Source organism: Miniopterus schreibersii, assembly GCF_964146895.1.
Source record: "Miniopterus schreibersii genome assembly, chromosome: 3".
Lineage (NCBI taxonomy): Eukaryota > Metazoa > Chordata > Mammalia > Chiroptera > Miniopteridae > Miniopterus > Miniopterus schreibersii.
In genome coordinates this window covers 84,807,141-84,820,263 of record NC_138103.1, presented here as the reverse complement: position 1 = coordinate 84,820,263, position 13,123 = coordinate 84,807,141, and the positions used below count along the sequence as shown (strand labels likewise).

Below are 13,123 nucleotides of genomic sequence, written 5' to 3'. Positions count from 1 at the left end.
TTTACCATAAACTTCCTGAACCTGAAAAAAAACCCCTGCATGCTGTTAATTTACAATAAAAGATAAATCTTTGCTCGACAGCAAGAGAGGAGTTGCACTCTATCAAAGTTCTCAGCAGCCTGGATTCCAGGCATAAAGCTGGCCCACAGCCTGGGGCGCCTCAGGCAGCCAGAGTTGGGCAATGCTGCCCCCTAGAGGCCCTCTGAGCTGTGGCCAGCATTCTCCAGAAGAGAACTTGAAGCCAGCCCACAAGTGGGCACAGGTGTGTGCAGACTTGGGTCAAGGGCCTAGATCCACAGGGAAGGCTGGGCTAGGAAGACATGAGGGGGTTTGAGGAGAAAATTCCTATGACAAAGATGCAGGATAGCCTGGTCCTGGATCCAGTGTCCAGCTGAGTCTGACCCAGCTGCACCCTCCCCACAAACTCTGTGCTGGGTGGAACCTTAGGGAGGAACCTCACTCTGCTGAGAGAAAAGCCCTGAAAAAGCCTCTTCCTCACTAACTGGGGAGGGGAGACCCCACCAGCGAGGGCTCCTAGAGGACTCACTGGGGTGGGGGTCCCAGGAAGGACTGAGCTTCCAGCTGATTCAGTGGGTGGTAGAATTGGAGCCCCAAGATTTGGGGATTGCTCTAAGGGGAACCTCTCAGATGCATTATCCGTATGCAGGACACAAGTGTGCTCACAACACATCAGATGTGGGTCCTGATCCCCTGTGTGACCCTGGGAAATCCTTGGAGCTCTCTACCTTCAGCTTTCTCATCTATGAAATGGGATCATGTTAGCATATATGTCTTCCCTAACTGGCAAAGCCAGTTTGAGAGTCAATTACTGCAAGCACTTTATAAACAAGCTACTGCTGTGGGCATCTGTTTCCCCATCTTGTTTATGACTAAGATGACCATTCAGGTACCAGTGGGGATGGGTGAGCAGTAAGGCAGCGTGGGAAGTACAGAAGTTGCAGCTCCCAGCAGGAGATGCAATCCAGGAGCAGAAGTAGGAAGTTTCAATGGCAACTTGCAGGTGGAATTTCAGGAGGCACCCGCCATGAACATAAAATGGGATCCAGTTTCAGGTATGAGAAGCAGAAATCAAAGGGGAACTGCTCCAGCCATGAGCAGCACAGCGCATTCTTCAGCCTGAAACGACTAACCATACTCTGGAGCACATGCCTGCTGCCCTGAAAGGAGGGTTTCAGCACTACTTGGTCATTCTTGGTGCATCACAGATCTTGTCATTTTCGGATGGTGATAAAAGATCTCTTAATATGATGAAAGGGAATTTATGAAGGATGCATGGGCTGGGCAAATCGAAGTCAGTATCATGAAATAATACCAATGAGAATAATATGTGTAAGAGGAGAAAAGGGGAAAAGCCAGAGCACACTAAGCGAGGACTGGAGGAGAGGCAGCTCCCAGTGCTCTGCACCCCAAGAAGGGATGAGAGCTCCCACTTCCTAGTAACCCTCCTCTGATCATAGGGCAAGGTCCAGCCAGGCTTCTCCCTGCTTTCCAGGGAGAGTGAGCACTGGCTGTACATAAAGAAGACTGCATGCTTAAGTGTCAGGCATAAAAATGGAGCCAGACTGGTATGCAAGACAAAAAAATCCCCAGGTGGCCGGGAGGCCTTTATTTTTGACTTCTGAGTAAAATGAAAGGTTCTTTTCCCAAGCATCACCCCAAACAAAAACTTGCCCCAGTTCAGTGTGTAAGTTTGCAGAAGCAGAACCAAAAGGCTCCTTTACTTAAGCCCAGCAAGAACTGTAGCCCGATCCAAACGAGAACAATCTTTCCTGGGAAACCATGGGTTCTGGGAATCAAGTGAACAAAAACCAATTCAGGGCCACTGAATCAACTCCAGAAATAAACCCTGGCAGACAACTCAATGTGACCACCTGGTGGCCTCAAATAACCCACAAATTTCAAAGGTAATTACTCATTAACTCAGGACCCAATTTTGAGAAGGAAGTTGAATAAGTACAAGTGGATGGAAATAATTATGCTTTTGCTATATTTGAAAATGGAAATATGTCCCTCTATCATTAAATCTCAGGACATATGCTAGAAATAAACATCGTTATTCCACAAATGACTGAGGATCTGCTGAGCTTGGTGGGGAGGCTAAGCAGTGGGTACAAAAGTAAGTGAGACAGTTCTGGTCTTCAAGGACTTTAAGTTCCACCTACCGAGAGAAACAAACCAATGTCTAAAACACGACATACACAAAAGCAGAAGTATGTGTTCCACGTCATTCACCTCCTGGATTAGAGTGGGCTCAGGAGACACTTTGGAATGAGCAAGTGAGTGAATGAGTGAGCAGCAGGAAATGCAGTCGAAGGAGCAAGGACAGGTAACAAAGGGTAAAGAGAATCAGAGCTGATGTGAATAAAATGCCACCAGCAATACCAAAGGGCACAGAGAGATGAGGGGTGGATAACAAATGCAGGATACTGAGAGTTCCCCTGAAATAAACTCTAAATTTATACGAGACTGATCAAGAGTGCTGTCAAATACTATTTTTTTTTTCTCTTTTTTATTGATTTCAGAGCGAGGAAGGGAGAGGGAGAGAGAGAGATAGAAACGTCAATGATGAGAGAACCACTGATCGGCTGCAGCCCGCAACCTGGGCATGTGCCCTGACCGGGAATCGAACCCTGATCGCCTGGATCCTAGGTCAACGCTCAACCACTGAGCCATGCCTGGCTGGGCTCAAATACTATTTTAAAAACATGTTTTGAAAAGGCAGAGCACCGCTCTTCATCTTCTAAGAGGAGGTTAAGAATCTCATGAATTCCTTTCAGAGAAAAAAAAAGAGAGAAAGGGGTCCTGGAAAACTTCCAATCCAAGTTTAAGGGTGAAACTGAGGCTGACACCTCCATCAACCGCCTTCTGCATGCAACCTCAAGGTATAAAATATCTGCCAGCTTTGTGAAAAAATCTGCTCTTCTCTCTCTTCTCGGAAAGAATTGTTCTGTGCTCTGTCCTCTGGGGTGAGAGAGTAAAGAATCCAGAGATCTTGACACACTGAATCAAAGTGCTTGGTCTGCGACAAGACTTACAAGCACCCACCTTCTTCCAGGTGTGATTCTTAAAGAGAACTGCTGAGCTAACACCGAGCAGACATCACCAAAGCCAATTCAGCCTTAATTAACGCTGATGTCTTCGGTACATTCAGTATTCTGTAAAATTCACTTTTATTAGTATCTGAGAGTAGCCACACAGTGATAAAATCAGAAGGCAACTGTAACTAGAACCACATGACTGGCTCACACACAGAAGGGAAACCCAACAGCTCTGACCACAATGTGCACGCCGTCTATTTATGCTAAAACGGGTGGCTCACCATCTCTCCAAGTTAAAGGGATCTCCTTCAGCTCACCTCCTAATCCACACCTCTCCCCAACCCCAGCCCTCACGGCCCAGCCCTGACAGATACAAGGCATGCAGGCGCCGGTGCTGCAAGGCAGGCCTGCAGGGAGGCCAGCTCCGTCCCCGTCCACGCCGACTGCCAGCGGGGGGGCAGGCTGCGCGTGATCACCGCCCACCTCTGGTCCACTTGCTCACATCACACTCGCCTTCAAAGACCCCTGCAGTCACAGGCTGCATCTCCATCTCCCAGTGTCTTACCTCCTTCACGTGCGTGTGAAAGGACACTGACATGTCCAGCAGGATCTTCCGCTGCTCGACACGCCGCACGAAATCCTGTATCCGGTCTTCGAGCTGATGGGCAGCCTGATAAATCTCTTCGGGGTCACATTCCCCCGTCTGCGCCAGCTGCTCTGCGGCTTCCAGTAATTTGTCCGCGTTGGTGTATGTGTTCTGCACAAGAGAAGAGCCAAGGAAACACAAGGTGAACATCACAAACCGGGCAGGCCGGGAGCCATGACACAGCCGCGGTCAGTCGCTCCTGATCGTTTCTGTGAGTCACACAGAAACACCCAACGGAAAGTTGACTTCAGTCCACTACATCCCTATCAGCAGCCCTATCACCCAGGGCGCTGAGCTTTTTGCGACTGCACAGCCAGGAGATAGCAGGAGCCACAGTGCCTGCTTCACTTTTCCTCCCAGTTCTGTGACCGTGGCGAGTTCCAGTTTTGTGTCTTTCACTATGATGGACCACTTATGATTATTCCAAGTGCAGGTGAATAGACTAACTTACACACTGGCAAATGTTGCTGCCCCTTGTCACATGTTTCTAAGTATTGGCACATTTTTCTGAGAAAAAAGAAGTAACTATAAGGCTATAAAGTAGCCAGAGTTTAAGAGTTTGAAGTGAAAGTAAACTGGTATCTAAACCACTCTGAAAATTACTCCAGTTTTAATTCTTGCTAAAGGTCTCGGGTGATTCTGCACTGACTCCTCCAGCTGTGAAGGACCTCGTGGGCTCTGAGGGTTGGAAGGTCGTCAGGAATCAGCATTAATTTCCTGATTTTGATGGTAGGATTGTGGTTGTACAGCAGAATGTCCTTTTAAATACAAAATACACATGCAAGTAACTGGTTCAGGGGAAGTAAGTTCTTTGTGCTGTACTTCCTACTTTTCTGCAAGTTTAAAACATTTTAAATAGATGTAGTACACAGCATGACAGGTGTAAGGTGGTCTCCATAGTGATAACGACACACAGGTACAGAGCAAGTGCACCCAGTGCAGCAGTGTGGGGCTGGGGACAGTCATTCCTGGGCAGGCGGCGGTGTCACCAGAGCCTACAGGGATGATGAAGACCAGCTAAATGTCGGTCTGCCCTTCCCATCCCCATCCTCATGTGTCCCAGTCACCAATGCTTACTGTGCATCAGAAATGAGTGCCACTCTTGCCAGAGCTGTCCAACCCCAACCACAGCCCTCTTACAGGTAAGGAAACTGAGGGCTGTGGGCAGGCACTGGGCTCAGGGACAAGGCTGGCAGGTGGTAGATGGGGACTCTGAGCCTGTGTGTACCGCCCCGGGCTCGTCAGCACCTGGGGCTCCTCAACACCCAGCTCTGTTCACGCAGTGCTGTAACGCAGGGTTCCGGTCACCTCCTCCTCCCTGTCGATCTGAAAAACCATTTTTAGGGGGTCTTTTCATTTTTAGTACTATCCAAAGTCTCATGGGAATACTCTGCACTGTTAACAAAGGATCTCTCACAATTCTTTTTAGAAATAAATGATGGAAGAGATGTCAAAGAATCCCTTAAAATCTACTAATTATGGCCAGACTTGGAAACCGCCTGTGTACATTTTTACATGTTCTTTGGAATCAAATTATTTGAAATAATTTGAAAAGCACAGTCAGTTCCCAATCTAACTGCAGAACTTATAAAAGCACTGTTTTATATATATTGAGTTTTATATATTCTGTGACATAGTTAGAAGCTAAGTTATAATAATTCCTACATAAAGCAGAAACAGTGAAACTGCCCACTTCAGAGCTTTGTAAGAACAAAAGTATGTTTTATAAATGCCCCCCCTCTGCCCTGTGCAATTCCTTATGGCCCTGCACATCCTCCATGGCATGGTCTGGCAACCTGTCAACGATGACTGAGACAACAAGAAGCCCTCCACGAAGATTATCAAACCACCTTGTAGATGCAGAGGGACAGGAGGAAGACTCTAATACCAGGTGTGTCACTGACCCTGTGACCCTGAGCCTCAGGCTAAAGACAGGATGGATCAGCCCGCCTGACTGATGAAGGAGGGAGGAGTTAACCAGTGAATTAGGATTACTCTAATATAGTAATGAAGAGGAAAAGCATGACTGCCACTACCAACAAGAGTAATGACAGAAACTGTGGGAGCCCACAGGAACCTGAGGCACAAGACAACTGCATAGAATATGGGATCCTGGAGTAGGAGAAAAACCGAGCAAATCTGAACAAAGTATAGACTTCAGTTAATAATACATCAATACTGGGTCATTAATTGTAACAAAGATACCATGCTGAGAAAGATGGTAATAACCAGGGAGACTGGGGACAGGTATGGGAACTCTATGTCATCCTCACAATTTTTCTGTAAATCTAGAACTGGTCTAAAAAAGCTTATTTAAAAATATGTTTGTGTATACACCTAGCCCTTCCCTCCTGAGATGCTAGCACTCAGGCCACTGGGCGTGGCCTCTGGGCACAGAGCAGGCTCTCCCAGGGATGGTCAGCTATTAGCATCAAGGGCTCCTGCTAGAGGCTCTGCATGCATGCTGCCCATAGAGGTTCTCCGATCACAAGAGGCTGCAACAGGAGATGACTTTCAGAGATGATGGGTTTATGGGGATCCACGTTCCCCACTGCAGGACCTCATCCAGGTACCATGCTCTGCTCCTCTGGGCAGAGGCACAGCTCACGGTGTATCATGCGCTATGCTGTACACACACACTTTTAAAGAGCAGAACCCTGTCTTCTTGTTGATTGTCACTATGGCCATAAAGTCGCTGACCCCTCATGTGGATCTTCAGGTGACAGTGCCTCCCAACCAACAGCTAAACATTACACTTCTGAAAGCGTGCCACCCTCTTTGACAGCAGGTAAAGGCGTTTGCAACAATCAGTGTCCCAAAGGAACAAGTGCATGTCCAGATTATCTGGGACACTAAATAGCATTCATTTAGTCCCACTTCTCATTCTACCCTTGAAGAAATGAGCCAGCACAGAGGGTTCAATGGTCTTCCCTGGGCACACAGCATCAGGGCTGCTGGGGTCAATGTCAGCACCTGGCCTCTCTGGAGCCCAAGGCCACACTTTACACGAATAGCACCTACCCTCCATCCTTTAGCCAAGAGATCTCCATGTGTTAATAAACATACAGGCCACAAATGCCAACTTTGGAGCACTTACTCTGTGCCCCACAAACGGCCCTGTAATGTGGACACTAGGTCATCCCATTTCACATGTGAGGAAACAGAGGCACAGAGAGGTGGAGTAACTCACCCAAGTCAATGAGGGGAGATGGGATTATTCAAACAACAAATGCTAGGCCAGGGTTCCTCTTATCAGGGACAATTTAGTCACTTACATTAGACTTAAAGAGAGGAGGGGTGTCAGCTAAGAAAGCCCATTTCAGAGTCTGAAGTAGGAGCCTAGACTTCTCCGCTCTCCTACCTGCCGTCCTGTCCCTGGGGGCATCTCTCCAGGCCAGTTCTGTATCTGTGAGTGGAGTAATTATCACTTCAGAAAAAGACTAAGGAGATAAGTAAGGACCCGGTCAGGGTGGGGCCCAAATGGCTTCCTCTTTTCTTAAGAAGCATATTAAAATTGCATAATTGCTAGGAGTCAGGAAACAGTGCTTTTCAAAGGCAGATCAGACCTTCCTCTCTCTACATCCTTGGGAGCTAAAGCCCCAAAATGGCCAGAGGCTATGGTGGAAAAGATGGGTTTTCTTGAGCTTAGAAAAAAATAGGGCAGGAGAAAAACCCAAGCATTTCAAGGCCTGACCTTAGGCCTTGCTAAAAATGTAGAAGCATACTATATATCTGCCTGCTGACCACATGGCATCCTCCTGACAAAAGCTGGACCAGGGAGTTAGAGCAGCTGCTGTGTCCTCTCCCAACCATGTCGTCTGACAAGGTCCAGACGTGGAGAGGAAGCTTCACGGAAGGCATCTTCTGGGCACAGCTCGTGGCATGTGGGTGGGAGTAATGGGCTTAATGGGAATATCTCTTCTCCTCCTTGGAGGGGGATTTTGGGTTGTGAAATCAATAAGTAACCTGGGAATGGTAAACGATGTTCTTACTTCTGAAGAAATCCCGATTTCCCCAAGTCCATCACATGTGCCGGATGCTTTAACAAATTGTTATTAGAAGTAGCTAGGAAAACTCCCCCTGGCGCCCCCAGTAAGGAATTCATGGAGGAACTAGGGAAAGCTGAGCCCACGCAGCCGCGGATACTCAAGTGCCTCCGCCTATGGTTGCAGGATTAGTCGAGGACAGGAAAAGGCCATCGCCCCTCGCCTGCTGTACAAGGACCCCCCTGGGTAGCACAGACTAAATGGCAGATTGTGGCATCCCCCTAAAAAGGGCTAACAGTATGGAAAGGCTACCAGACCCTCCTCTGCCTTACACAGGTGCTTACAGTGAGAACGGTATCAGAACAGTTAATGTAAACGGAAGGCATGTTCAGTAGGAGAACTTGCCCTTCCTGAAACGCGTGGCGAGGCAGCGGCCACACTGGTGCTCGCTCCCAAAGGAACAAAAGCAAAGCATTCTTAGGCAGTTAATCAATAGCTACGGCAAAAGGCACTCTTTCCTTAGAAGCAAATGGCAAGAAGAATATAATAGCTTATGAATAGGTCCATAGTTAAAATATAACCATAAGAAGTAGTAACCACAGGCAAATATTATATAAAATATCTGTCTCACAAGCTAATATATTGCTGCTGCAGACAAAGACACATCTATCACTTTATAGATCACTGATTTTTCCTTTCTCCTCTATTCTAAAAAATAAAAGTAAAAATTGTTCTGTTCTGATGAAATCGAAACTTGTACTATTATTTTCCTGCTTTGCTAACCACGGAAATATAATTGTAGCCAAAAAAGACAGTATAAAAAATTATGTTGACTCTCAATAAAGTGGAACAGTGTCACACCACCTCCGAGCCGTGTAGTCTGCTGACTCCCAGCGCCGACGCCTTGCCCACCTTCGGGACCCCTGACTCCCGCTGCGGCTGGACCGCGGCAGCGCCTGCTTATCTTCTGAAAATCTAGAATGAAGGTAAGTAAGGTTTCCTGCTTTCTAAATCCCACACTTCTTTATCCTGGAAGACAAGGTAATTACGTGGCGCATATAAAATGCTGTTGACAGAAATGGCTTCACGGGGAATAACTTCCTGACAGGTCATGTCTCTGGAAGGTAATTTGAATCCGACAGGACAGAAGGCCGTGGAGGCACTTGCAGAGTAGGCAGCTATGGGGAGATGCTATGCCAGAGATGTACTAATCAATTGTATTAGGGAAATCTGTGCCCTCAAAATCTGTCTCCCTTGAACCAGAGTTCTCTGGGCTTTACTGGCCTTTGCATTCATTGATTTTTCCATCTAAAAGGGAACACCAACGTGGACAACTATTTAGAAGACGATGCTCAGAGAGCAGCTTCCTTTCCGGCAGTCATCTGCAAAAAGCCTCACGTGGAAAGCATCCTAAATCTCTTTCTTAAAGCTCCTGCATGAAAATTCAACATGGCTGCGTATGCCACACTCTATAATTCATTAGCATGAATTCATTCAATAGGATATAGCTACTCACAACCACAGTACCAAACAAAGAAGGACTGGTCTTCAGATCAGAGCGGGAGGCCCTTGGCTCTGCAAAACTTGGTGCAAAAATGAAGCAAGTTCTTCCTTGTGTGGCTACAGCTTGGAAACAAAGCTTGAAGCCCGGCCTGCAGGGAGGCTTGGGACCTGCAGAAGTTGTGCCCAATTGTGCTCACTTCCACCAAGCAAAGAGGAGGATCCTTTCAGGTTCCTCCTTCCCAGAACACTAGCATTGTTTTATGTAATAAATCTATATTTAGTACATTTTAAATGAATTCAACCATAAGACTTTCACCACTTCCTTTCTGAACCTGTTGTGCTACTTCATCATGTTACAACTCACTACTTTGAAGAAGCTGACTATTAAATAATGTATTAAATAAACTGCTAATTCAAGATTTCTAAACTAAAAACAATTTACAATATATTTTACAAAGGATTCTTCAAAACACAATGGCAAGAACCAAACTAATCAACTTTAAACTTAACTATGAGAGGACCTTCTCCCTAAACCCAAAATTTGCTTTACCTTTGTGAAGATGTTTCAGAAAATGAAATAAGCTCCTTATTAAACACTCCAGTACCTGTTTCCAGTTTTAAGGTGTCATTAAAGGCTATATTGTAAAAAACATACAATATAAATCTAAAATATGAACTTAGATCTCTGCCATAATCCCTTCATTATAATTTGTTTTGGGTCGAGCTAGAGAGCTGTCAACGAATGAAGCCACAAACCCAAGTGTAGTGTCACTCAATACTGAGGCCACTGTCTGTCTAGACCAAATCTATAGCACATGGTCTTAATAAAGCCAGGCTCCTAATGGAGCCACCTTACAGCCCAGATCTCTCCTGGCTTAAAATGCTATCCTCTCCCTCCTACCCCCATCCCATCTTTATTAAACAAGGGGGAGGGGCTACAGAGAAGTCCACCCTACTTTTTCAGGTCGTATGGTCCCTCCCCACCTTACTTCATTGTGGCTAGTTCCTGTCGTAGAGGGCGGTCCCTCTACCTATCCGGCCTACTGGTGAATGCTGAGGCACAGCCAGCGCCTTCTAGAACCAGCCTGAAGTGGTTCAGGGTGTTCTCTGTGATGTACAAGGCCTGCATGCACACGCTGGAGTGAGGAGACTCTGGAGCTCCATCAGTGATGTCTGGGGCCTCTCACACAACAGGAGGTCGCCACGTTTATGGACAGAAAGGATTTTCCCTCTGAATCGAGCGGAGGGAAGTTATATGAGCAGCTGGGTCAACTTTTTAATTGCTGACATTATCACAGATGTCCTTCATTTACACCTCCCTTTACCCCCTCCCCCCTCAGCTCACCCTCCCCTTCCCCTGGCCTTGACCACATTGGTATCTATGTCCATGGGTTATGTATACATGTTCTTTAGCTATTCTCTTCACCTTTCGTGCCATCTGCACCCCACAGCTCCCTTCTGACATGTCATACTGTACCACCCATCCATCCATGACTCTGGTTCTATTTTGTCAGTTTATTTTATTCATTAGATTCAACATATAAGTGAGGTCATATATATTTCTCTTTCTCTGTCTTATTTCACTTAGCATTATTATCTCCAGGTCCAGCCATGTTGTTGCAAAAGGTAAGAGTTCCTTTCTTTTCACAGCTACGTAGTATTCCATTGTATAAATATACCACAGCTTTTTTATCCACTCATCTCCTGATGGGCACTTGGGCTGATTCCAAGTGGCTATTTTAAATAACGCTGCTATGAACACAGGGGTGCATATATTCTTTCTGATTGGTGTTTGGGGATTCTTAAGACATATTTCTAGAAGTGGGATCACTGGGTCAAAAGGCAGTTCCATTTTTAATTTTCTGATGAAAATCCATACTGCTTTCCATAGTGGCTGCATCAGTCTGCAATCCCACCAGCAGTGTACTAGGTTCCCCTTTCTCCACACCCTTGCAGCACTTAATCTATGTTAATTTGTTGATGGTGGCCATTCTGACAGGTGTGAAGTGATACCTCATTGTGGTTTTAATTTGCATCATCTCTCTGATGATTAGTGATGTTGAGTACTTTTTCATATGTCTCTTGGCCATTTATATGTCCTCTTTGGAGAAGTGTCTATTTAGGTCCTTTGCCCATTTTATAATTCGGTTGTCTTCCTGTCGTTGAGTTGTGTAAGTTTTTCATATACTTTGGAAATTAAGCACTTATCAGTTGTATCATTGGAGAATATATTCTCCCATAAAGTGGGTTTCCTTTTCATTTTGTTGATGGTTTCTTTTGTTGTGCAGGAGCTTTTTAGTTTGATGTAGTCCATTTGTTTATTTTTCCCTTTGTTTCCCTTGTCCTAGGACATATATTGGCAAAAATACTGATATGAGAGATGCCTGATATTTTACTTCCTGTCTTCTTCTAGGGTTTTTATGGTTTCATGACTTACATTTAGGTCTTTTATCCCTTTTGAGTTTATTCTTGTGTAGGGTGTAAGGTGGTGGCCTAGTTTCATCTTTATGCATGTATCTGTCCAATTTTCCCAGCATCATTTATTGAATAGACTGTCTTTATCCCATTGTATACTCTTGCCTCCTTTGTCAAATATGAATTGACCACAGAGGTGTGAGTTGATTTTTGGGCTCTCTGTTCTGTTCTATTGATCTATATTATTATGCCAGTACCAGGCTATTTTTATTACAACGGCCTTGTAGTATAGTTTGATATCCAGTATTATGATCCCTCCAACTTTGTTCTGCTTTCTCAAGATTGCTGAGGCTACTTGGGGTCTTGTTTGGTTCCATATAAATTTTTGAAATATTTTTTCTAGATGTGAAATAAGCCACTGGTCTTTTAATAGGTAATTGCATTGAATCTACTGATTGCTTTGGGTAGTAATGACGTTAATTCTTCCAATCCATGAACACGGTATATGCTTCCACTTGTTTGTATCTTCCTCAATTTTTTTCTTCAATGTCTTAATAGTTTTCCGAATATAGGTCTTTTACCTCCTTGGTTAAATTTATTCCTAGGTACCTTTTTAGTTTGTTATTGAAATAGTAAATGGGGTTTTTTTAGTTTCTACTTCTGATAGTTCATTATTGGTGTATAGAAATGCCACAGATTTCTGGATATTGATTTTGTGTCCTGCTAATTTGCTGAATTCATTTATTAGACCTAGTAGTTTTTTGGTCGACTCTTTAGCATTTTCTGTATACAATATCACATCATCTGCAAAGAATGACAGTTTTACTTCCTCCTTTGCAATTTGGATGCCTTTTATTTCTTCTTCTTTTCTGATCGCTGTGGCTCGGGCTTTCAGTACTATTCTGAATAAGAGTGGTGAAAGCAGACATCCCTGTCTTCTTCCTGATATTAAGAGAAAAGCTTAGTTTATGTCTATTGAGTATGATCTCAGCTATAGGTTTTGCATATATGGCCTTTATTATGTTGAGGTATAACCCTTCTATTCCCACTTTGGTGAGCATTTTTATTATAAATGGGTGCTGGACTTTATGGAATGCTTGTTCTGCATCCATTGATATGATCATGTGATTTTTATCTTTCATTTTGCTTGTGATGTATCACATTTATCGATTGGCGAATATTGTACTGGCCTTGCATCCCCAGAATAAACCTTATTTGATCATGGTGCATCATCTTTTCAGTGTATTGCTGGATCTGATTTGCTAATATTTTTTTGAGGATTTTAGCATCTATGTTCACCAGGGATATTGGCCTTTAATTTTTTTTCTTTGAAGTGTCACCTGGTTTTCAAATTAGGGTAATGCTGGCCTCGTAAAAAGAACTTGAAAGTCTTCCCTCCTTTTGAATCTTTTGGAATAGTTTGAGGAGGATAGGTGTTAGTTCTCTGAATGTCTGTTAAAATTCCCCTGTGAAGCCATCAGGTCTAGGACTTTTGTTTGCTGGGAGTTTTTTTT

The 13,123-nt window shown here is 44.7% G+C and overlaps 1 protein-coding gene across 4 annotated transcripts in view; it reads right to left on the bottom strand.

Annotated features, from left to right (window-relative positions):
* TRIO (trio Rho guanine nucleotide exchange factor) overlaps positions 1-13,123 on the bottom strand; it is a gene marked incomplete at its 5' end in the record, with an annotated part of 300,776 nt that overhangs the window by 129,381 nt on the left and 158,272 nt on the right. For all 4 annotated transcript variants that reach the window (XM_081131178.1, XM_081131180.1, XM_081131179.1 and 1 more), the window contains one exon: positions 3,625-3,816. In XM_081131178.1, coding sequence (XP_080987304.1) covers positions 3,625-3,816 — 192 coding nt within the window. The remainder of the gene's footprint in view (positions 1-3,624; positions 3,817-13,123) is intronic.